Here is a 23,261-nt window from a genome sequence, read left to right as displayed (position 1 = left end):
TTGTTTTACTGGAAACATCTGCTTTAACACATTTGTCTCGAAAAAAACACTGCTTTTTTAAACAAAGGTATTAAGCTGCAATGTAAATTGGGCACATCTGTTTATGAGTCACTGCAACAGCACTGCCTCCAGTGCACCAGATCACACGGATCTCCAGGGGCCTGATCCGGCAGAAATTGGAAACCTCCAGCCCGCTCTGTTCCCTTTCCCAGCGTTGCTCTTCCGAGAGCGTTGCTGCCTGATTTCGTACATGAAGGCCACTAAGTACGACAGACCCAGTTCATGTCTGGTAATGGCATTAAGAGCCTGGCCCAGCAGAAACTGAAGTATCAGCACGATGCTTCGCTGGTGCCCAAGCCTACAGGAACCCAAGGACTGAGTTGAGTGCAGTTGTTTGTGTGAAGGATGAAGCTCTTCCCTGTGAGGGTGCTGAGGCGCTGGCACAGGGTGCCCAGAGAAGCTGTGGCTGCCCCATCCCTGGCAGTGCTCAAGGCCAGGTTGGACACAGGGGCTTGGAGCAAGCTGCTCCAGTGGAAGGGGTCCCTGCCCATGGCAGGGGCTGGAGCTGGAGGAGCTTTGAGGTCCCTTCAACCCCAACCAGGCTGGGGTTCTGTGATTCTATGTGTGGGAGACATTTGTAGCTGGGGACTCCAGCACCGGTCCTACCTTTGCCCATGGTGCCACTCCACCCTTGCCACCTTCAGCAACTCAGTGCTGCCATTAAAAGCATTTAGAGAAGCAAATTAGAGGGAAAGACATTGCTGAGGTGCCAGGATCAAAACCTGACCCAGCAGCTGGCTATTCAGTCACTGAAACACAAGGGCCAGCAGACCTGGGGCACTGGTCTAAGGCACAGCAGAAACCATTCACCTTTGTTTTCCGAGAGGCTGGAGAGCATCCCCCAAACCTTCTGGGGTAAATAAAGCAAATGAGGGGTGGGAAAGGGGAAGCAAACCAGAAAGGAGGTGCCCGGAGAGGGCAGAATCAGGACCTCCATCCCTACAAGAGCTGCAAGACCTCAACTGCCCTGGACACCTGCACCCCCCAGTATAAAGCTTTCTGACTGCCATCAGAACCAGGCAAGGAAAGTCCCACCAGAGATCTCAGCCTCCCCTCGGGCAGGTTCAAGCCATTCCCCTTGGCCTGTCCCTACAGGCCCTTGTCCCAGGCCCCTCTCCAGCTTTCCTGCAGCCCCTTTAGGCACTGGAGCTGCTCTCAGGTCTCCCCTTCAGGAGCCTTCTCTTGTCCAGGCTGCCCCAGCCCAGCTCTCTCAGCCTGGCTCCAGAGCAGAGCTGCTCCAGCCCTCGCAGCAGCTCCGTGGTCTCCTCTGGACCTTGACCCTTTTTTCATCTTTGCAACAGAAGAAATGAAGCTGCAAGTGCCAGGAAGGGAAATGGAAGGCGACAGCAGCACAGCAGATGCTCCCTGACAAGTGAGAGCACGAGTGGGGAAGTTTCCCTTTAGAGGGAAGGGGAGTGGAGATTGTTTCAGATAGAAATGCATTCGTGCACATTCCCTGCACTTGCCTTAACAGATGATTTATGTGGTCAACGGAAGAGGAAGAGCTCTTGCAGGCTGCTTTCTGCAGCCACTTTGGGGAGCACACAACTTCTTTCCCTTTGGCTGCAACGATCTCCAGAGCACCAGAAGAGGATGAGCAGCCGGCGCAGTTATCGGGGAGGCAGAGGATATTACTCAGACTCTGATAATAACCACCAGCTCCCACCTGCCAACTGCAGCCTGCCTAACACAGAGGAGTCCGAAAACAGGCTGCAGCAGATGTCTGCCTCCCCATACAGGAAGCATCTCCAGTATCCATGGGACACAAGCAACTCCAAAATAGCTCCGAGTCCAACAATTTTACACAGACTCAAGATACTGAATTAAAACAGGAAGGAGGGAGGAAAAAAAGGGGGGGTGGGGGAAGAGAGAGAAAAAGGATGTGTATCACATTGCAGGTATAATTACAGCTTAGGAATTCTGCTGGGACTGCTGCACTGGGCTGAGATGGTGACAGAGGCCCTGGCAGTGTGTCCAGCTGAGGTCCCATGGCAGCCAGCAGTACCTGCCCCACAGTACATACATCCCTGCACACAGAATCCCAGCCTGGTTTGGGTTGGAAGGGACCTCAAAGCTCCTCCAGCTCCAACCCCTGCCACGGGCAGGGACCCCTTCCACTGGAGCAGCTTGCTCCAAGCCCCTGTGTTCAACCTGGCCTTGAGCACTGCCAGGGATGGGGCAGCCACAGCTTCTCTGGGCACCCTGTGCCAGCGCCTCAGCACCCTCACAGGGAAGAGCTGCCCCATGTCTCATGTCTAACTAACACCTAACGTCACGGCGTATAACCCCCAAGGGGACAGCCAGTCAAGGGATGCAGCAGCATCCTGGGTACGCAGCCATGCACAGGGTCTTTCAGCATCCGAGAGTCAGACCCAATGTAGTGCTTTGGGCCCTGGCTCCTGGCTGCTTGGAGATAGGATACAAAGAAAGGCTCTTGGAGGAAGGAAGGTGTGGAAAGAAAAGGCACTGCCAGGTTTGCATTCAAGATTGCAGTGGGTGCAGACCCAGCATGCCACGAGAGGGAAAGGCAGAGCATCGTCACAGGTCCTGCAGGAAGCAGAATGCAGGAAAAGCAGGAGCAGACAGCAAGAGGTTGTTGAAGATCCCTAAATGTCACTGAAGGCATTTTCTGAACCAAGAGAAGCTGGTCAAGATGCCAGATTTCCATTCCCGCAGAAAAGGGGGAATGTGCTACTGCTCCAAAGCTGAACAAAGGCAAAACCCATCCAGATTTTGTGCTGGTTTTGACAATAAGGCAAGTGAACATACCACTGCAACAAAGTCAAATCAATCCACTTGCATTTCGTCTTTTCCTGTGATATAACTAAACCCATAATCTGAAACAGACTTTCAGACCAGAAGCCGTGCTGGAGCGAAGCTGACGGCGTTACCTTGTGGCACGGGCAGTCAGGCTGTAGCTCCATTTTCCCACTGCAGGAGTAGGGAAAGATGTCTTAATTGAGTTCCAAAACAAAACAGGCCCATCCAAAAGCCCAGCGGCCTTCATTGCATCCCAGATCCAGCAGAGAGGAGTTCGGCAGAACGAAGTCTTCCCATCAGAAAGTTTCCAACCTGCCTTAAACGGTTGGGCTGGAGCACATCATGTACCAAGGCTGAGAAAAGTGGGGCTGCTCAGCCTGGAGAAGAGAAGCTGCGTGGAGACCTCAGAGCAGCTTTCAGTATTTGAAGGGGGCTCCAAGGATGCTGGAGAGGGGCTCTTCATCAGGGACTGTAGCGTTAGGACAGGGGGTGATGGGTTCAAACTGAAACAGGGGAAGTTTAGGTTAGATCTAAGGCAGAAGCTCTTCCCTGGGAGGGTGCTGAGGCGCTGGCACAGGGTGCCCAGAGAAGCTGTGGCTGCCCCATCCCTGGCAGTGCTCAAGGCCCCAGGATGGATGATGAAGGCAGCGCACAGCCCCCCAGCAGCCACTGCTTGGGAAGGAGGACACTTCCCCTGCCGCTCTCAGCCACACAAGGGGTCAGGGATCGGCTGAGCTCCTCCTGGGAATGGGGGAGGCAGCGCTCCATGGACACATCTGGTTCAGTTCATGTTACTGTGGCAGATGTGCGCACACAGGTCAGGGCTAATGCGCCACAGTCGAGGAGAGCTTCTGCCTGCCGGGTGATGAATCCCTTTCTGGAGCACACAGAGCAGTGTTGACTCAGTAACCGATCGTGTCCTGGTAATACACTGACTGATGAGTGATCTGCAGGCCAGAGCCAAACACACACTATTTTCACTTCCAAAGCAAGGGGTGGGGAGCAGAGAGACAGAAATGTGGATTAAAAACACTGAGTCCTGAGAGATGTCTCCGGAGGAGCATCCTTCTCCCTCTTTCCGATAACCTTCTGGCAAGGGCTAAAAAGACAGACTGCTTTCTGTACAGGTCTGTGTTTCCTTCTGCTGGAGACCATCACCCACCAGCACTGGGCTCCAGGATCAGGCCTGTGCACAAATCCAGCATGGTCTCTTCGTTAATGTCATTTTGAGACCTTCATCTCAGATGAGAGTCTCTTCCTCCAACAAGGCTACAACCCATGGCTTTCCAGGGAGCACCACTGTCTGCAAAGATGCAGACATCTTCCAGGTATTAAGTCACAGCCTCATTTAATCAGGCTTGAGGAGTGTATAGACACATATGCTTATACTGATGGAAACATGTAAAAACTCATTTTCAAGACTGCAGTGCCGCTGTCTGCAGCAAGAAGGAACCTGTTGGATCCTGGGCAAGGAGATTGCTGTTCTGTAAGAGCTCTCATTCAACCACATCTAAGTAAACACCAGCTCCCCAGAGCCTTTGGTTGGGGACATAATGCAATGCTGTAACTCGCCCTGCCAGGTCATTGCCACAATGTCCTGCGTAAAAACAAACATATTGGTTCACATTTGAACAGGGGAATGGAGAGGGCAGGAGTTTTAAGGCAGCACCGGAGAACTTCAGCGTTTCCCATCTGCTTTCCTTTAGGGTTCAAGAGTGCTCTGAGAGTTGTACCCAGCAGTATTCCAGGGAGTGTTGGCTTCCATGGTTCACCTAAACACCATCTTTTCTTTTGGACATCTCCTTCAGGGCAAGATGCTGGATGGTAACAGAGCAGGCGCAGTTGAGATCCCAGCCCACTTTCAGTGAGACAGGGCCACTTGGTCCAATGTCAGCTGTGCCTGTTATTCACTTAGTTCTATTTCCCCAAACCACTTTTTGGGCAGACACATGTCAAGCTCCTCCTGAGCCAAGCTGTGTTAAATGGTCCTTGATGGACCTTAGTTCGGTGATTTTGTCTTCTTGGGTCTTTGCATGTAACCTTTGGGTGTACTCACTGTGTGATGTTCCTCCTGTTCAATCCTTGCCGTTACCCATAGCCAAATGCCCAGCATCACGGTGGTGTGTGCCAAAGGATCCCGATCTTGCTGACCCCAATCTGGTGTTCAGCTGGTGGCTGTGGTTTCTCAGTAGTACCACTGAGCAGCAGCTCAGTTATAGTGCTGGCCTGTGTCTGCTGCCCTTTAGTGGTGCCCAGGTGGTCTAAGACACCTGAAGTATAAGCAGATATAGAACCCCAGACTGGTTTGGGTTGGGAGGGGTCTTAAAGCTCATCCAGCTCCAACCCCTGCCACGAGCAGGGACCCCTTCCACTGGAGCAGCTTGCTCCAAGCCCCCGTGTCCAACCTGGCCTTGAGCACTGCCAGGGATGGGGCAGCCACAGCTTCTCTGGTGCCCTGTGGCAGTGGATGGTGTCCCTGTGATGTTTTAGAGCCGAGTGCTGGCACACCAACACCAGTGCTGGGCACATGCTCCAGGGCCAGAACCCTCTCCTGCAAGGCTGAGCAGGGCTGCACCCTACAGCCTCATTTATTACATCCCCGTAATCGCTCTTATCAGCTTACCTGCAGTCAGGTATTAGTAAAAGCCAAGCCACTCATGAAAGGGGCACCCTCTCCTATGGGAAAAGTCAATCAACACGTTATATTGTTATCAGGCTCACAGACAAACCTCTCTTTGTACAACAACCTGCACAGATAGGATGCCCTGACTATCAGTGTAAGGTTATCTTGTTGGTCCATTAGCTAGTAGCACCTGGGCTGCTCCTGTCTGAAATATTTCTTTATTGTGATCCCTTAAAAAGAAACCCAGTTCAACTATTTTGTCACTCACAACAAGAAAAGAAAAGCAGGTTTGTAGCCAAGCCGGGAATTGTGTTTCCCAGCTTTGGAAGAATTCCTGTGTTTTCAGGCACTGAAACCAGATCGATCATCCTTTAAAGATAACTGTGACTATCACTGCTGCAACTGGGCAGATTTTTGCATGCTTGAAATTGGTTTGATGCATTCAGTCGTGTAAAATGCTGCACTTGGTGACAATTGAAAGCTGCATCAGCTCCCAAATTACACTGTTAAAAGGATCTCCTTCATGCACAAACTATTATTCAAACTCACAGCCCGACTAGAGGGTAAACCCTTTGCCAGCAGACTGGCATTAGAAACATCTGGGACTGATAGAAGTCCCAGATTCTCAAAGGAGCAGAAGCATCATTCTGTCTGACCTTCAGTGTGCCTCCAACCCCTCAACCTCATCCAGTCACCCTATGCTGAGCCCAAGAACCAGCCTCATCTGCACTGATCTTGGCTTCCAAAAAGAGGACTGAGGCCAATGTCTGCTCACACTGGGAATGTGATGCATATGACTTACGGAGATGAGGATACCTGGGATTTACACGCCCTCCAATGATCCTGCTTTATAAGAACTTGCACATCATTCTTTGCTTTGGGTCAGAATGGACCCTAAACATCCCAGATACAAATTGCTCAGAGGGACCTGAATCTGCAGCCTTTGAGCACAACACTGGAAAAGCTGCTAAAAACAATGAAAAATGGAAACCAGAAAACTAGGAGCATGGGATTAACATGCCCAGTGGCTTTCCTTGCTGATTTCATAGATGGGGGTTGCATATGAGTAGCTTCTCTCAAAGTGCAAACATTAGAATAGATAAATGCCAGTTCTTCAGCTGGGGATTTACAGCAAGCCACAGCACAGAAGTTACAAGAACCCCTCACAATGTATGCATTATGTGCAGTGCGAGGCCTGGAAGAGCCACAGCAGCACAGACAGCAGCTGAGGGATGCTGGGAACCAGCTCATCTCTGAAAGGCACGATAATCTCCCAGTCTGTCAATAAAGAAACACTAGATCATTTTTGCTGACGTCAAAAGTGAATTAATGAACTTGCCACTCAATTAAGAGCTCCATCCCACTGCTTCATGTGACCCCCTCTCCATCTTTTAGCTTGTATTTGGTCAGTAACAAAGAATTCTTGACTTCTGACCAAATCTTCATTAAAAGGAGACGTTTCAACAAACACAGACACTTGAAACAGAAACACAGGAATCAAGTTATTGCGTGGTTTTAGTTGGTACGATTCCATCTCTTCCGTCGGGATAAACTAGCTGACATTTGGCCTTGTCATTTTTCACCCTGGGACAGGATGACTGTCTTGTAAAACAGCATGTTTCTGCTATCCCTGCTTCAGTCAAGCATTCCAAACACCCTCTTTGGAAACAAACATGAAGAGTCAAATATAAAAGGCACTGCTACAAAAATGAGAGTTTAAAGTCCCAAAGCTTTTAGTAAAACAGGAAAAAACCAATGGAAAGATGCTGCATCAAACCGACACAAGAGCCAAGCACAGGGCACCGCTGCTGAAGGCTGGGCAGAGCCACACGCAATAGATATTGATCGTTTCCAGCAGGACAAACCAAGCCTGCAGGCTGGGCAGTGGAAGGCACGCAGCCACATGGCCTCGAGCCAGCCAAATCCACTCGGGAATGAGGGGAAGGACATTTTCCACCTGCGGAAGGGGTGTTTGGGAAGTCAAGCAGGTATTTGAGAGCATCTCTCTCAGCAGCCAGAGCAACATCCCCACACCAGCACTACATGGAGCAGAGCACTGTCAGGAGATGGCCTGAAGCTATCTGCAGAGAACTGATCACCGTGATAAAGAGTGGGAAGACACAATCTTGTAAACGCTTTAACTGCTGTTGGTCTGTCCTCCAGCACATGCACAGAGTGAGCCCCAGCATACCCCAATCCCTGTCTCTACAGGCCCTTGCCCAAAGCCCCTCTCCGGGTTTCCTGCAGCCCCTTTAGGCACTGGAGCTGCTCTCAGGTCTTCCCTTCAGGAGCCTTCTCTTCTCCAGGCTGCCCCAGCCCAGCTCTCTCAGCCTGGCTCCAGAGCAGAGCTGCTCCAGCCCTCGCAGCATCCCCATGGCCTCCTCTGGCCTCACTCCAACAGCTCCACATCCCTCTTGGAGGCCTCGGAGCTGAATGGAGTACAGTAGAGGGGGGTCTCTCCAGATCTCCTGTGCTCATCTTGACTTTCCAGCAGCACCTGGGCATGGCTGGGCTGCTGGGAGGCAGCACAGAATCCCAGCCTACCCATCACACGGGCAGGGTGCAGAAAACCCAGGGCTGTCCCTGGGGCTGTAACTACAAACTCCTTCTCTCCCTTAGAAATAACCAAGGGCGAGCAGAAAGGCAAAGCCAAGTGCAGGTTATACAGCAGCAGCAGCCAGGCAGGGGAGCTGTTTTACACACACAAACTTGCAGCAAAATCTTTATGTATCGCACACATCTATCTTTACATATCTCATGGGATGAGGCCAACTTCCCTTCCCAGGACAAGCTATTTCTACTTAATTCTGCCAAATCCATCTGTTCCCAAGACAATTGTTACTGCCTAACACAGATATGTTGGAAGGGTAAATCTTCCCCTTGTCCTCCCAACTCCCCCCGGGTTGCTGACTGCTCGCAACATTCCCTGGGTGATGCTCCAGTCACTGAAAGGATTCTTTTCCTCCTAGCAAAGTCTGTGCGATGCCCAGGAGCACAGCATCCCCTCACAGGTGAGCTGGACCACATCACCTTTGCAACCCGCCCCCCAAAAAGCCTGCATCTCCTCACCCCAGTGCCTGCTAGAGCCATCCACCCAGCACAGGAGCCTCTCCAGCTTCATTTATAGCCTTCCTGGCAATAAGCTCGATGGTTGTAAGTGTCATCTGAGTGAAAACAGAGCTGAGCTAATTCATGGGTGGTTGGCTGAGGTGGCAGGGAAGTGCCAGCCACCCACGGCTCTTTGCTTTGGGTGCCCGATGCAGGACAACCAACATGGAATACATTTGCACTGATTCATAATTTGTGGGGGGAAAACGCTCTCATTTCTTCCCAGGCATGATTTGCCATCGGTATGGCAAAACTATCTCTGTGTGGATGGATGGACACAGCTCTATTTTTAGAGCTGCAGGGTCCGGGTGCTCCATTGACCAACAGGATGTGCCCTTCTCTGAGCTGGGAGGTTTGCAGTCCTGTCCCCCCCCGTCCCCCCCCCTTATAACAAACATTATCTGCCTTCAAAATCCTTAACACTTTGCAGATGTGACAAACAACAAAAGACCTATCAGAAAAAAAAGCCTGCCATCTCCATGTTCCCCACTGGGGCAATGTAATAATGAATTTATTAGCATATAGGGCTCACCACCATATGTTTATAGTCACTGACAAACTTGGGACTTGACAGTTTACAAGTATGTTTAAATCATTAAAGTTTAAGTTGACTGTCCAGTTATTGCAAGCTCATTAGAAATGGGAAACAAAGGTTACATTTGATACCGCAGGCGATAAATCACAACTAGGCTGTGTTCGAGACTGACTTTTTCCTTTCTTTTGCTCTTTTTCATCTCTGCATTTTCAAGACCTTTGAGGGGACATCTCAGCGAGGCCAGGACGGAGCAGCTGCTCGCAGTTAGCACCTACACCAGGGAGCAGGAGCAATGCCCACTGCATCCAAGAGACGTAAAGACCTCAGAGGTGGCCAACACCAACCAGACTCAGTGCCACCTCAATGCACACACCTCTCCCCCTCACCAGGGGACCACCAAGTCCATCTGCAAGGCTTGGGAAACCCTTGGGACATCTCCCCGTCACAGGACCAAGCTGAACAAAGCCTCTAAGAACAGGATAGCAAAGCACCCAAACTGTGTTCCCCAACTGCAAACCTCTTAGGGTTGGCAGAGACACTCAAACACGCTCAGAGGGGGCTTGGGGGTTTCACCACTGCACTATGACACATTCATCCGGTGATGTTCCTGCCTTAACACTGCAGAGCATCCAGTATGGATAAACCCAGGGAAGCAGCCACTCAATCCCAGCCACTCCCAGTCCTTGCTGCCTCTATTACTGGGTAAGTACCTTGGGAAAGAGAGAGATAAAGCCACACTAAATGTAAAAGTTCATTTTGCAAACTCTTTCCAGATTTCCCAGCCTGGCATCCTTTCAAACCAGCATGCTAGCCTAAAATTTAGACTATGTGGGAAGGGGAGGGGGGAGCTGTGGGGTGGTTTCTGGTCCCTTTTATTTCGTGCTACGACATGATATGATGGGAAAAAAATTAATTGAAAACTACCCTTTTAAAGTAAAAAGAGACCTCATCCTCAAAAATGTTCAAAGTGAATATTTCCACACCATCAGCAACTTTTCCCGGGCTGGTTTCCAACATAAAACTTGAGCAGATTCACAGTTTATATCCAATACCAACCGAACAGGATTCTGTCACTGTCAGATCAGCTTTGCCTTGCTGCTCTAAAGCAAGACATGAAAACAGAGCCTTATGGCATGGGCAAGTGAGGAAGCACCACAAAGTCTCCCTGGCTGCCTCCGTGGCGCAGCTCTTGTCCTCTGAGGCCAGGCAGTGCCTAGAAGCTGTGTTGGACAAACCTCCTGCTCTCAGGAGCCTGAAAAGGAGCACAGGATCCTGCCAGGAACACAACGCCCCAAAGGCACTGCTGCTTTCAAGTTAATATTTACCCACCCATAGTAAACACCCTCCCAGCAGAGCGGCACAGGGAGAGCAAGTCCTCTTTCCTTACTACATGCTCACATACTGCAGTGACAAGAGAGGTCTAAATGGCCAGACAGGCCGGTTGGTGAGGAGATCAATACAGTGATTAAATGAGGCTACAGAGACAGAAAAAGCAGGAGGGATAACAGACCCGGCTTCAGAGATCACCGAGGGTATTATAGACAAGGCTGTAAGAGGAATCAGAAACACATTTAAAACAGCAGAAAGGTGTGACACAGAGATCATGGAAAATGAAACACGTTATCTGTGCTCTCGACTCGGGATGCTGTGGATCACCTGTATCTCTTTAACATACACTTTGATATTTAGCTTTTGGATGAAAGAAAGTACATTTTATCCTTCTCTGAATTCGATATTTCTGTTTCAGACATGGATTGGAGGGCTTAAAAAGTATTTTCTTTCCCTTACCCAATATTTGAATCTATGTATTTGATATACTTTACATAATGTGTAAATAATCTTCGATATGAAACTGGCATTTAATATTTCGCCTCTCACTTCATTAAGGATATTTTAATTATCCCAGACCAATAGAAGGGAGTTTATAAACATCTGTGCTTCGTTTAAGAGCCCAAATTTGCCTCTTAAACTTCAAAGCTGTAAAGCTGATTTTATCCAGGTTCAGTTGTCTGGTCTCTTGAAGAGCACAGTGTAGCAGCATTAATTGGGCCAGGCCTCCCCCCGCAGACCCACGTCCAGCAGACCCCGCTCATCCATGATGGACACAGCCTCTCACAGCCTGGGCTTGCTCATGGGAGCAAGATGCTGCTGCTGCTGCGATTCCCAGAGCCAGGAGGATGGTGGCAGTGGCTGGTGGGTCAGGGAGAAGGCACACACCAAGAGCACGTGTGACTGCCCAAGTCACAACCAGTCCTTCGCTTTCTCCTCCTGATGGGTGACCACAGATTACCTTTCTAATAGTGTAGCCATAGAATAATAGAGCCACACAATGGTTTATGTTGGAAGGGACCTTAAAGCTCATCCAGCTCCAACCCCTACCACAGGCAGGGACCCCTTCCACTGGAGCAGCTTGCTCCAAGCCCCTGTGTCCAACCTGGCCTTGAACACTGCCAAGTACCTAAATCTGTAAAACGAGCCTTTGTTATCTGTAAAAAATGACCACAGGTTTCTAAAGCCTGGATCTGAAACAGCCATGGCTGCAGTCAAACAATCCTTACACCTTTCTGATGCCCTCCAGAAAGACGAAAAGCTCATCTCTAAGCCCATGAGGGAGGGCAGCCATGGGAAGGAGAGAAGATGGTTCATAGGTTTGCAACCTGTCTCAAACCCTCTGCCATGGGGTGCTCTAAACACAGCCCTGCAAAACCAACCTGCAAAAGCAGCAGCATTTGCTCTCCAGCACAACACTGGGCATCAACAGCCTCTGGGCCGTGGCATCGGTGGTGGGTACACTGAGCATATCCCCGAGAGCAGCTCCCTGCACCATCACCGAGACCTACAACCCACAGCGGGGCAGCCACTGCAGGACCACCATCCCCATCACCTGCTAAGAACCGGAGCTGGTTCCTCACTCGCAGCTCTCCATCCCCAGAGCCTCCGCCACAGTCATCTTCATCATCGCAGTCGCCACTCTCCTCCTCCTCCTCCTTCTCCGGGGTTTTGCTTGGAGCTTTTCGGCGGGGCAAAGCCATCCCTTTGAGCAGCTGAAAGACAAGAGGTGCCACAGTCATTCAACAGCCTCCATCCACCTCCCCTCCCGCTTCATCCCAGGGATTGGGGGACAAGAGGGGGCCAGTGGAGCCAGAACAGTGGGATAGGACCCCATGCTGCTCCACACACCAAAGCACTGATGAGCTCAGGTTCATTCACAAAGTTGCACACAAAACCACAATGGAAGAAACAAAAGGAGGAGGAAAATCCACACTGAATAACTCTGCCTTTTGGTTTCTGCTCTGCAAGCACTGCATGAGCTGGAGCGCCTCTACCAGCCTACGAGACCGCAGCACTGGAGCTGGCTACAAAACACATGTCCAAAGATAGGCCAGATGGGGCAAAACACAGTGCCAAGAGGAAACACGGGTGGGAGCACCCCACGCTGCCCCTTCACGGCATCCAGAGGGATTAGGCACGTTTTAAGGCATCGGCTCCCTCTTCCCGCTGCCTTTTCCCATTTCGCCGTTGCTGAAAGCAGGCAGCTATTTCATCATAAACCCAGCTCCACTTGGAAAAGCGTGAGTCAGGCAGTTAATATATGCCGAAAATGTCTCTCACTACCCCTCTGCTATTAAAAACCTGCTCGAATTTAATCCCAGCATGGAACAAAACCTAAATAATGAAAAGGATAAGGAAGAGCAGATATTGCAAAATGGGAGCTTTCCGCATAGTGCAGGGGTTAGGGAGCTCCATCTCTTGCAGCAATACCCGTGCCTTCCAAGGCATTTTTTAATATCTGGAATCTAGGTTATATTTTTAAACTATTAGCCTCAGAAAAGGGTTTCTCCAGTCTTTAGCTGCTGAAGTTTATACAGCCTCAGAGGAATGCTTTCGGCATCTGGCTCGCCCTGTCCACGGCAATGTCCACATACCTCAGTGTTTATATTAGAGGAGCATAACGTAATGAAAACCAAATGGCTGGATGTGAGACCCCTTTGGGTTCCCTGCCCGCAGCAAACAATGTGGCAAACTCCTCCTTGGCATGCGCGACAACCGTGCTGGGTCCTGCGCCCGTGGCAGGGAGCAAAATGCAGCTCAGCTCCCCAAAACTCAGAGGGCCACAAGGATGAGCAGGGGCTGGAGCAGCTCCCGTATGGGGACAGGCTGAGAACATTGGGGCTGTTCAGCCTGGAGAAACTGCTTGGAGACCTCAGAGCAGCTTCCAGTGTCTGAAGGGGCCTACGGGGCTGTTGTAGAGGGACTCTTCATCAGGGACTGTAGTGATAGGACAAGGGGTAGCGGGTTCAAACTGAAACAGGGGAAGTTCAGGTTGGAGATAAGGAGGAAGCTCTTCCCTGTTCACAGCACCAGTTCAGACTCATTGCCCCATTGCACCACTGCTCTAAAACCAAGCCTGTCATGGTGGAAGGGGACCACAGCCGGTCAGCAGCAGGATGCTCTGCAAGATGCTCGCTCCTCTGTATCCAAGGCATGAAGCAAGCCAGCCTGGACCCCACTGTGCAGCTCAGCAGCACAACTTTCATTCCATACCCAAAGCAGCAGAACAACTTTCTGGCAGAGAGAATTAAGCTTTGGGATATTTTCAGCTTTAATAAACTCAGCGGGTGGTGAGGGAAAATCAGGATTTTTCAATTGTGTGTTCTCCAGCATTAAAGTTACTGAGCATTTCTTGTGGTCCTACTTTTTTCTTGGCATGCCGTAAATTAGCAGCTTCGTTTCTCCCCCTTTGTAGAAACAATAAAACAGGAACTGTCTGAGAAATGCCGCACGGGCCCCGACTTGGGATGGAGTGAACGTGACATCCCCGTGCCATGTTGCCCCTTCCTTTTCCAGGACAAGGCTCCATCCTTGGCCACATGCTCCCCGGCTACTGACAACCACAGGGAGGTTCAGTTGGCTCTAGGAGAAGTGAAGCCTGTGACACAAAACCTACCGGCACCATTAGCAGGAGACCTGGTGTGTGGTGCAAATCCCACCCTGCTCTGGTGGTGCTTCCAGACCCAGGAATGCTGTTGGATGCCTCAACTCTGGCTGCAGCAGCAGCCACAGTCCTGCACATTGACCATTATACAACCTCCCTGATGGTCTGCGCGCTTTATGGAATGATGTTTGGTGGACTGAACATAGATTGCCCATCCTTAAATAGCAAGCAGAGCTGACTGTACCCTAACATTACCGTTTATTCATGTCCTGTGGTTTAAAGCCTATGGTAAGAGGCAGGAAAATACATAGTCTGGTGATCACTAAAGTAGTATGCAACAGAGAGATAACTTTAACTTAATCACAGTTCATCCAGCCATAAGAATTTACAGTTGTATCTTCTACTCTTTGCTAAACCATAATGGCAAAAATACACTGTAAGGTACCCGATGTAAACTACAGCACTAATTGTGGGAGTTCGAGTACGCGCGCGCATCTCTGAGGTGTCTGCAGGGCATTCGTCTCCCATCTCCACAACCGCTATAGTAAGAAACTTCCTTTGCTCCTGACTACAAGCTCCAACGGCTCGGCCCCGCTATTTTATGTTTGCATAAAATCATGGATCCCAGCCTGGTTTGGGTTGGAAGGGACCTTAAAGCTCCTCCAGCTCCAACCCCTGCCACGGGCAGGGACCCCTTCCACTGGAGCAGCTTGCTCCAAGCCCCTGTGTCCAACCTGGCCTTGAGCACTGCAGGGATGGGGCAGCCACAGCTTCTCTGGGCACCCTGTGCCAGCGCCTCAGCACCCTCACAGGGAAGAGCTTCTGCCTAAGAGCTCAGCTCAGTCTCCCCTCGGGCAGGTTCAAGCCATTCCCCTTGGCCTGTCCCTACAGGCCCTTGCCCAAAGCCCCTCTCCAGGTTTCTTTAGCCCTTTAGGCACTGGAGCTGCTTCAAGGTCTCTCTTATAGGTTTTATTTCCACCCAGGTAGGGTGGGCAGTGCCACAGTACCTCTGCTGCCACATCAGCCATCAAGGCATCAGTCCGAGGGACCCCAGGCAGCCCTGGCTGGTGTCCACAGCCATCTGTGTTGCTTGGCTTGTCCTGTGGTCTCCCTACAGCTTAAACCCCAGGCAGACAGGAACGGTGCGTGGAGCCTTTCTGCAAGGGAAACCCCCTAGGGCATCCCAGCATGATTTACACCATTATTCATAACCATACAGTCACCAGACAAAAACAGATGCAGCAACGTGGGGGGATGACTCAGCTGGATTTGGACGGGCCACTGTACGTTGAAATCTTTATCACTCCTCATTCTTTACAACCACTTTGCTCCGAGCTCACCATCCCACCAGCCACCTGGTCTTGTTTTCCCAATTTCAACGTAAACAGTGAGAGCTGCAACACACTTTTCATCATTAATCTCCTGTCTCTGAAAAGAAACCAACGTTGTGTTCCTTGGACTGTCGTACAGGAGCTGTTTTCTCATTCCGGAGGCTACACCCATGGTATTGCAAATATCAGTGTGAGCAAGACCCAAAACTGAGCCCACAAATTCAGATTGAATATCCACAGTGAGCTACAAGCACTGCGCTCCTTTAGGGCAGAAATCCTCCTTTTCAACATACTCAAAAGTAAAGTTACTTTTCAACATACTCGAAGTAAAGAGAACAGGCAAACTGATTATTAAAGGGGAACAGAAGACTTCTAGAAAAGCATCTAATTCCTGCATGAGTTTAGGGGAGGAGGCTGAGTGATATTTGTAATCCTTTGGTGGACAGAGCTGTCGTTTAATTTAGCTTGCCTGACTGAAAGAATTTAACAAGAAGTGTTCCATAGAGTTTTGCTGAAATTCCTCGCATGTTTTTAGTAAGCCCCTGGAATACGATCAAACCTAAAAAGCTGGAGAGGCTGGAGACTGAACTTGAAGCTAAAATAATAGTCAATATGCTTAATAACCAAATATTCCCACCCAGCAGAAAAAGTGCCTTAGTGCAGAAACTCCCCTGGATCCGCAGCCGTGGGTCCATGCGCTGTTTGGCATCTTGCAGGGATGCTGAGCTGGGCTGCAAGGCTGAGTTGGGAGCTCAACCCAGCCGTAAAACCCAGTCCCTGGCTCTGCTAGAAACCCCCCAAAACTCAACCAAACTCACCACAAGGACTGTCCACAACACTTGGGATGCCTTTCTTCAGGAGCCCGGGCAAGAGGGAGTTTGAGAGGAGCAAAGGTGATATTTCCCTTGCTTCACACAAGCCGCGTGCTCCGGCCACATGCTTCCAGGTACCTGACGCTGAACCCCACTGGTTCCTGACAGGTCAGGTTTTTCTATTCTAAATTCCATCCTGCTGAAAACATTGGGTTTGGGGGAGAAAAACCTTGGCTCTTATGGGCAATCCTGACCTTGAAATCTGCAACACTGAGTAATTTATGGGTGGCTTTTAAATGAGGGCAGTATCATGGGAGATGTGCAGATTTTCACACGATGCTGTTGCCTGTTAACAGCTCATTACACTGTACAGAAGTATATTCCCATTATGAAATACAGCTGGGGCTGGTTTGCTCACAGAGGTCATTATCTGATCACAGGCAAGAACGGGGGGAAAGGAGCCCACTGGAAAAGCTGAAGTTGGGGACTCTGTGCAAACTCATGTGTTTTGAATTTTGTGGCCTGATCACGCACAAGCATGCAACAGCAGAATCGATTCTCTCCACTTCCTCTGCTCATGAGCCCTGGAAATAGCGTGGAAAAAGTTATCTTTTACTAGCAAATACTTTATTATTTAAGCAGCCCTTATAATAGGACTCACTGGTGCTGTCTGCTTCCCTATCACCCAGCTCTCGTTGATGCTGCCTCTGGACAGGGGCCTTGGTGCACAGGACCATGCCCTGGCAGAAACTCTCTGCAACATCAACAGCACCATTACCATGTACTTCTTTCCAAGCTCCAGAGAACTTTCCCCTTCTTGAACAGCCACAATTACAACGCCTATTACAGAAAAACTCAATGTTCCTGGCACCAAGCATCAAACACCATTTGAAAACGAGTTGATTTGAGACTTCTAAAAGTAGCTGTAAATAGCAGGAGCTGTACTTCTCCCTCTACACACGTGTGCCCTTTCCTCCCTGCCCTTCTGACCACTACATTAGCCCAAGGACAGAAGAGCCCATTTTGGCACAAGGACACCCATATTGTGGTTTCCTTAACAGCCCTTCCACTTGGATGCACCTTGGCAGCACAAGACGTGGCAGAGAAGAAACCTGTTCCTAATTGTACTCTGGTTTCAAGCTCAGCACAACAAGGAGTGATCGCTAATCAGATGTTAATAAAGTAGGAGCAGGCTTTGGAGCTGGAAAAGTCATTTCAGTGCTTGGAAAAACAACAAATTGGGCACGTCAGCTGTTTTATCAGCTGCTCTAAAGGCAAATCCTGCACGTCCCTTGTGCTGAGGCTTGAGACATCGCAGGTTTTGTACTGCTGAAGCTGCACTCGTCAGACCAAGCCCCAGGTAGCACCTTCTACCTTCTATGGGCAAGGAATCACCCAAGGATGTGCTCTCCATGCACCAGACTGGGGTCACTCCTGCTCTGGGGCTCCACAACAGCCCATGCCAAAGGGTGCCCAAAGGGGTGAACCATGGAACCCCAGACAGATTTGTGTTGGAAGGGACCTCAAAGCTCCTCCAGCTCCAGCCCCTGCCACGGGCAGGGACCCCTTCCACTGGAGCAGCTTGCTCCAAGCCCCTGTGTCCAGCCTGGCCTTGAGCACTGCCAGGGATGGGGCAGCCACAGCTTCTCTGGGCACCCTGTGCCAGCGCCTCAGCACCCTCACAGGGAAGAGCTTCTGCCTAAGAGCTCAGCTCAGTCTCCCCTCGGGCAGGTTCAAGCTATTCCCCTTGGCCTGTCCCTACAGGCCCTTGCCCAAAGCCCCTCTCCAGGTTTCCTGCAGCCCCTTTAGGCACTGGAGCTGCTCTTGGCACTCATAAGACCATCTCCTGGAGCAGGAAAAGCCCTTCCTGTGCATCTCTCGGGGCCTAGCAGCACAGCAGGACCCCCTTTGCTTCTTCACAAGCTCCAGCCAGCGGAGATGCTCTCAGCTGCCTGTAAATCAGTTTTCCTGGTCGCTCTCCGGATAGCACAAAGAAGCTGGTGACAGCAGTGAATTATTGGCCCAAGGGTGGCCCTACTTCAGGGATCATCAGCTTAATTCCAGATTAGCTATCAAAACTGACACCATCCCAGTGGGTAAAGGAAGACAGATAAAGACCCCTCAGTGCTGGCCGTAATTAAAACAGGCCTGCCCTGGCCAGTAAATCTCCCTCAGCAGCAGAAGGGGCTGCCAGGCCGTTATGAATCGCTCTGCTTTGGCGACAGGAGGCCGATGCCCGGGACAGGATGTGGATGTGGACACAGAGGTTAAGCCCTCCCTGGCACGGCGCAGGCAGAGGGATGGCTCCTGTTGCTGTCCCCAGGCAGGGCAGTGTCACTTCCCCGACCCGAACAAATGCTCATTCATCACAGGGCACATGCGAAAAAGAGATGACTCAGGCTTTGGGATCAGCTCCTTCACCTTAGAGCCAGTTCCTTCCCCTTCCACCCCGCAGCTATTTCTGGCTTGGTTTTGTGCCGTGGTAGGAAGGAACAGGCCGGGGTGGGTGCCAAGCAGGGCTGGGGACCTGGGCAGCCCCCATCTGCTTCTGGCTCATCCCCTGAGCCCCACAGCCAGGCTGATGCTGGAGAAACGCTGCTGGTCCCTGAGCTGCTACAGCTCCTTCTCGTCCTTTGCATTTCTGAGACCAAACTATCACCAGTCCTTCAGCATCTCTGCCTACACCACCATCCACCTCCATCAAACACAGGCACCCCTCAAACGCCAAAACCAGTGAAACCCATCACTGATTAAACCACTAAACCAAGAAAGTCACCGGGAGAGCTGTCCCCACCAGGCACATCCATGCTGTTGATGGCGGAAAAGGCATTGCAAAGATGCTCCCTTCCTTGCTACCTGCAAGGCCTGTCTGCCTTGACCCCTTTCCACCCCATTTCCTCACTGGCATTGTACCCCTGCTCCTTCTCCCCACAGTTTCTCAGTCACCTACCAGCAGCCCCAGCTGCTTTCTCTTCTCCTTTCCGCCCGCTTTGCGTCACCAGACAGGAGAACCTGGACCTATCTCTCCACTTGCCAAGCAGCCACCCCTGAGGTGTTGGCAGATGGGTGAAGGAGGGGTGTGGGAGCCTACACGGGCCAGGACCCATCACTGCTGTTACCCATATTTTCCATATTTTGTTTCGTTACGTTGGAGCAGAGCCCTGCTCTGCCATCCAAACACCGCTCAGGAAGGCCCAAAGCGCACGTCACCGGAAGATAAAACGTGAGACAGCAAGCAAAACAGGAGCACAAGGAACACGAAGACAACACGGGTAGAGGTGGAGCGATCAACCACCTCACTGCCACCCCATCCTTCAGGCATCTGAGCAGGGATGGCCTAGAAAGAAGGTGTCTAGGAGGACATGTAAGCATCATAGAACGGTTTGGGTTGGAAAGGACCTTAAAGCTCGTCCAGCCCCTGTGTCCAACCTGGCCTTGAGCACTGCCAGGGATGGGGCAGCCACAGCTCCTCTGGGCACCCTGTGCCTGCGCCTCAGCACCCTCTCACACCACCTCGAGCCATCTATTAAGAAAGCCCCACAGCCCAGCGTGCCCAGGGAACGCAGCAGCGAGTGGGTCCCCGCAGCCTCCTGCCTCAGCCCATCCCGTGTTGGAGCCTTGGGACACTTCCTCTTGGCTCAGGCTCCGGCACACGTGGCCACTCGCCGGCTGTCAGCGGCGGCTGCCTGCGAGACAAACATCTTGGCCTTGGCACCAGGTAGCAAGCAGCGAGCCGAGGGCTGGGCAGGAAGGATCTTTCTCCCCGCTTCTCCTTCTGCCGCACAAATGAGAGGTAAATCCATCCCCACCACTTCCCTCCTTCCCTAAGAGCCCCCAGCAGAGAGGGACTTCTCCAGCCATGTCTTCTTGTGAGCCTTCCACAGAGGTTCCTGCCCGAGCAGCAGCGCCCATCACTCTGCGCTCTCAGGGCTGCTCTTTCTCCCTTTAATTCCACATTCACTTCACCCCAAGACACTGGGATCCCAAACAGCAGCGTCAAGCACTTCTGCTGAGTGTCCCCAGCTCCACGGAGCTGTCACAGGGGCCTGAACAACTGCCTCATAAAGCCAGTCACCCCTTATCAGACAAGACAAACCCAGTGCCAGGCTGATTACTGAGACCGATATCACCAGGGACTTCAATCAGGCAGGAGGAGGCAAACACCCCCCAGACCTGTCCGCCAGGAAGGGGTGAGCAGTCCGTGAGGACCCATGGCCACCTCACCAGGGCAGGTTGTACCCAGCTGAGCCCTGGATGTTCTCCATGGGAGCTGAGGGGTGCCAGAGGCTTCCAGCATCCCGTGGCCACCTCTGCCACCCAACAGCCGCTGCTCATTCCTGCATGGAGAACAGATCCAGGGTCTGATCTGCAGGCAGGATGAGACTGGTGCTGCTGGGGAGGGTGCCCAGCTGGAGCAGGGAGAGCTGAGCCCCAGGCTCTGCTGTCGCAAGTATTTATGCACTTTAAACAGGCATCCAGCTGCAACAGGTCAGACCAGGAGCAATCCTGGAATAGGGTCTCTCCAGCTCCATGGTCCCTAATGTCCAGCTGATGGCTGGGCTGGCTCCTGGGCAAGGTCAAAGCTTTTCTCTGCATTCAGAGTGGCTGCTGCCTGCTAAAACCCAAACAGGAGAGACTTCAGCTTCCCAGACACAGCTTTCCCAGGGGCAATACTGGCACCTAGGAGGGATCTACAAACCGGATAAGGAAATGCTCAGCCTCCGGCACGGGCACTGCTCATACACCGGGGTAAACCCCATCACCGACACACACTGCATCCCACAGAAACAGACCCTTCAACCTCAGCTCTCCAGAGCTGGAGGCAGGAGGAGCCCTGCCCGGCGCGGTTCTCCCACACGGATCCACAGCCACCAACTGAGCAGCTGAAGCTGCTCGGGGTTTAAATTAGGTTTGAAGCTGGTGACTTTACACCCTCCCCCAGTGCGAGCCAACACTCCCGGAGGAAGCCCTGAAACACACCTGCAAGAGTCTCACCCTCAGCGTGTAGGAGCTGCACATAAAGGTCAGCAAACTCCTTCCCCGCTCGTAGGCAGGAGGCATTCGAGGGGTCCTGCCAAAAAAGACAACTTCCTGCCCATCACAGTGTTTCTTGATGGCTCCAGTACCCGTCCTCTGCCTCCTGCCTCCCACCTCCACTGCTGACTGTGCTTCACCAGACAGCATCTTCTCACACGCGTCCTCAGAAAGGCCGGCCGAGCACATTTGCTGCTTTTAAACATTGCTCCTTTACAATGCAGCGCAGTGAGGCCACAGGCAATAAATACTGCGGCAACCGAACCTTCCCCGTCTGCTCGCAGCTTTATACGCTGCAATGGCCATCTCTCGCAGCACGTGCTCCAACGGCACGAGCGCTAAAACACAGGTCAGCCTTTGGAATCAGTCATGTCAAAACCAAGCTAAGAAGTTTGATGACCTGCAGCATTACCTGAGAGACTCCTCCTGAGCCATGAGGGTTATTTACAGCGGCCCCAATGCAGTCAAAGCAGTGTCACTGCGTGGGGACCAGGTTTGCCAGCAGAAACCTGCCTGATTCCAGCCATCTGCTTCGTCAGCAGGTGCAACACGAGGAGGGAGATGACAAATTATTCACTGCCTAAAACGGACAAAACCTCTTGCACCTTCTGGCAGCAGCACAGCGGGGATGAAAGCTGCAGCGCCTGCATTGCCCACTGCCTCCACGGAGACGGGACAGAGCAGCAGGAGAGGGACCAGAGGCAGCCTCGGCTCCTCACCAAGCCAAGCCAGTGCTTCCTAAACATGGACAACCCTTTCCCAGAGCAGGGCTGCTCAGTCGCTTGTAGGGCACAGAACCCCAGCCTGGTTTGTGTTGGAAGGGACCTCAAAGCTCCTCCAGCTCCAGCCCCTGCCACGGGCAGGGACCCCTTCCACTGGAGCAGCTTGCTCCAAGCCCCTGTGTCCAACCTGGCCTTGAGCACTGCCAGGGATGGGGCAGCCACAGCTTCTCTGGGCACCCTGTGCCAGCGCCTCAGCACCCTCCCAGGGAACAGCTTCTGCCTAAGAGCTCAGCTCAGTCTCCCCTCGGGCAGGTTCAAGCTATTCCCCTTGGCCTGTCCCTACAGGCCCTTGTCCAAAGCCCCTCTCCAGGTTTCTTTAGCCCAGACGGCTAATGTCTTTCTGCACACAGTAGTAAGACACCTTACAGTGCCCTCTCCATCAAAGGGATGCCAAAACAGTGAGTGCTTTCCATTCCTTCAATACAAGATATACACAAACCCATAGCAGGCTGAGCAGCCACGATCTGGAAGGGCTCCTCCACTACCTATGCCCAGCTGGTGTTGGGGACTAGATACACATTATTGCCTCTGGGAGAAGAAAATCCCATAAGTGAACCTTGTTTTTACTGCAGACAGAATGGTTTGAAGTGGCAGAATTGCACTGGAGAAATGCCCAGGTCCAACCTTCCCAGCACATGGAGCAGCAAGGGATGGAGTGGGAATCTCGCAGGCATCCCAGCAATGCTCCCAAAGCAAAGCTTGGGAAGGCAACACTAACATCTGGCTGGAGCTGGCCCTCCCTGCCCACAGCAGGTTCCAGCACTGCTTTTTCCTCCCTTCCCCTGAGAACATCATCCCTGTGCTGCTGCACCAGCCTGGAATCATAAGGAACATTATCACTGTTAACCAGGCTTCTTCTCAAGAACAAAAGCAATCAGATTTCTCCTGTGGCCAAGAAGCCCACAGGTTACCTGCCAGGCCTGCTCTGGAGGATGGAGATCAGCTCCCTGAATCCCAGTCCCCTCCCAGTCTGGACCACACGTGATGTAAGTCAAATTTCAGAGCGAAAATCCACATGAATGAGAAACCTGTCAACGACCCCACTAACGCCAGGGATGGCCGCATGGCTTTTACTGGCACCATCAGGGAGGACGCCTCCCTCGGACATCTACTGATGGAGTTACCAGCCTCAATCACAGCAGATGTGATTAACAAGGCCCAGAGTAACTGTAATTAACTGTTAACTTGGCATCAACAGCTCCACTTACACCGTGTTTTGCCGCACAAGGATTCCTCCAGGTTTGTTTCCTCCACAACAGGATAAACTCCAGCGCCGGTAC

General features: G+C 51.7%; 1 protein-coding gene across 2 annotated transcripts in view; it reads right to left on the bottom strand.

Annotated features, from left to right (window-relative positions):
* The window catches only part of GPC3 (glypican 3), a 137,273-nt gene that overhangs the window by 13,885 nt on the left and 100,127 nt on the right, over positions 1-23,261 (bottom strand). For both annotated transcript variants that reach the window (XM_065689799.1, XM_065689800.1), the window contains exon 7: positions 11,971-12,130. In XM_065689799.1, coding sequence (XP_065545871.1) covers positions 11,971-12,130 — 160 coding nt within the window. The remainder of the gene's footprint in view (positions 1-11,970; positions 12,131-23,261) is intronic.

The sequence above is a fragment of the Lathamus discolor genome, chromosome 9, assembly GCF_037157495.1.
Source record: "Lathamus discolor isolate bLatDis1 chromosome 9, bLatDis1.hap1, whole genome shotgun sequence".
Taxonomy (NCBI): domain Eukaryota; kingdom Metazoa; phylum Chordata; class Aves; order Psittaciformes; family Psittacidae; genus Lathamus; species Lathamus discolor.
This window is presented reverse-complemented; position numbering and strand designations above follow the sequence as displayed.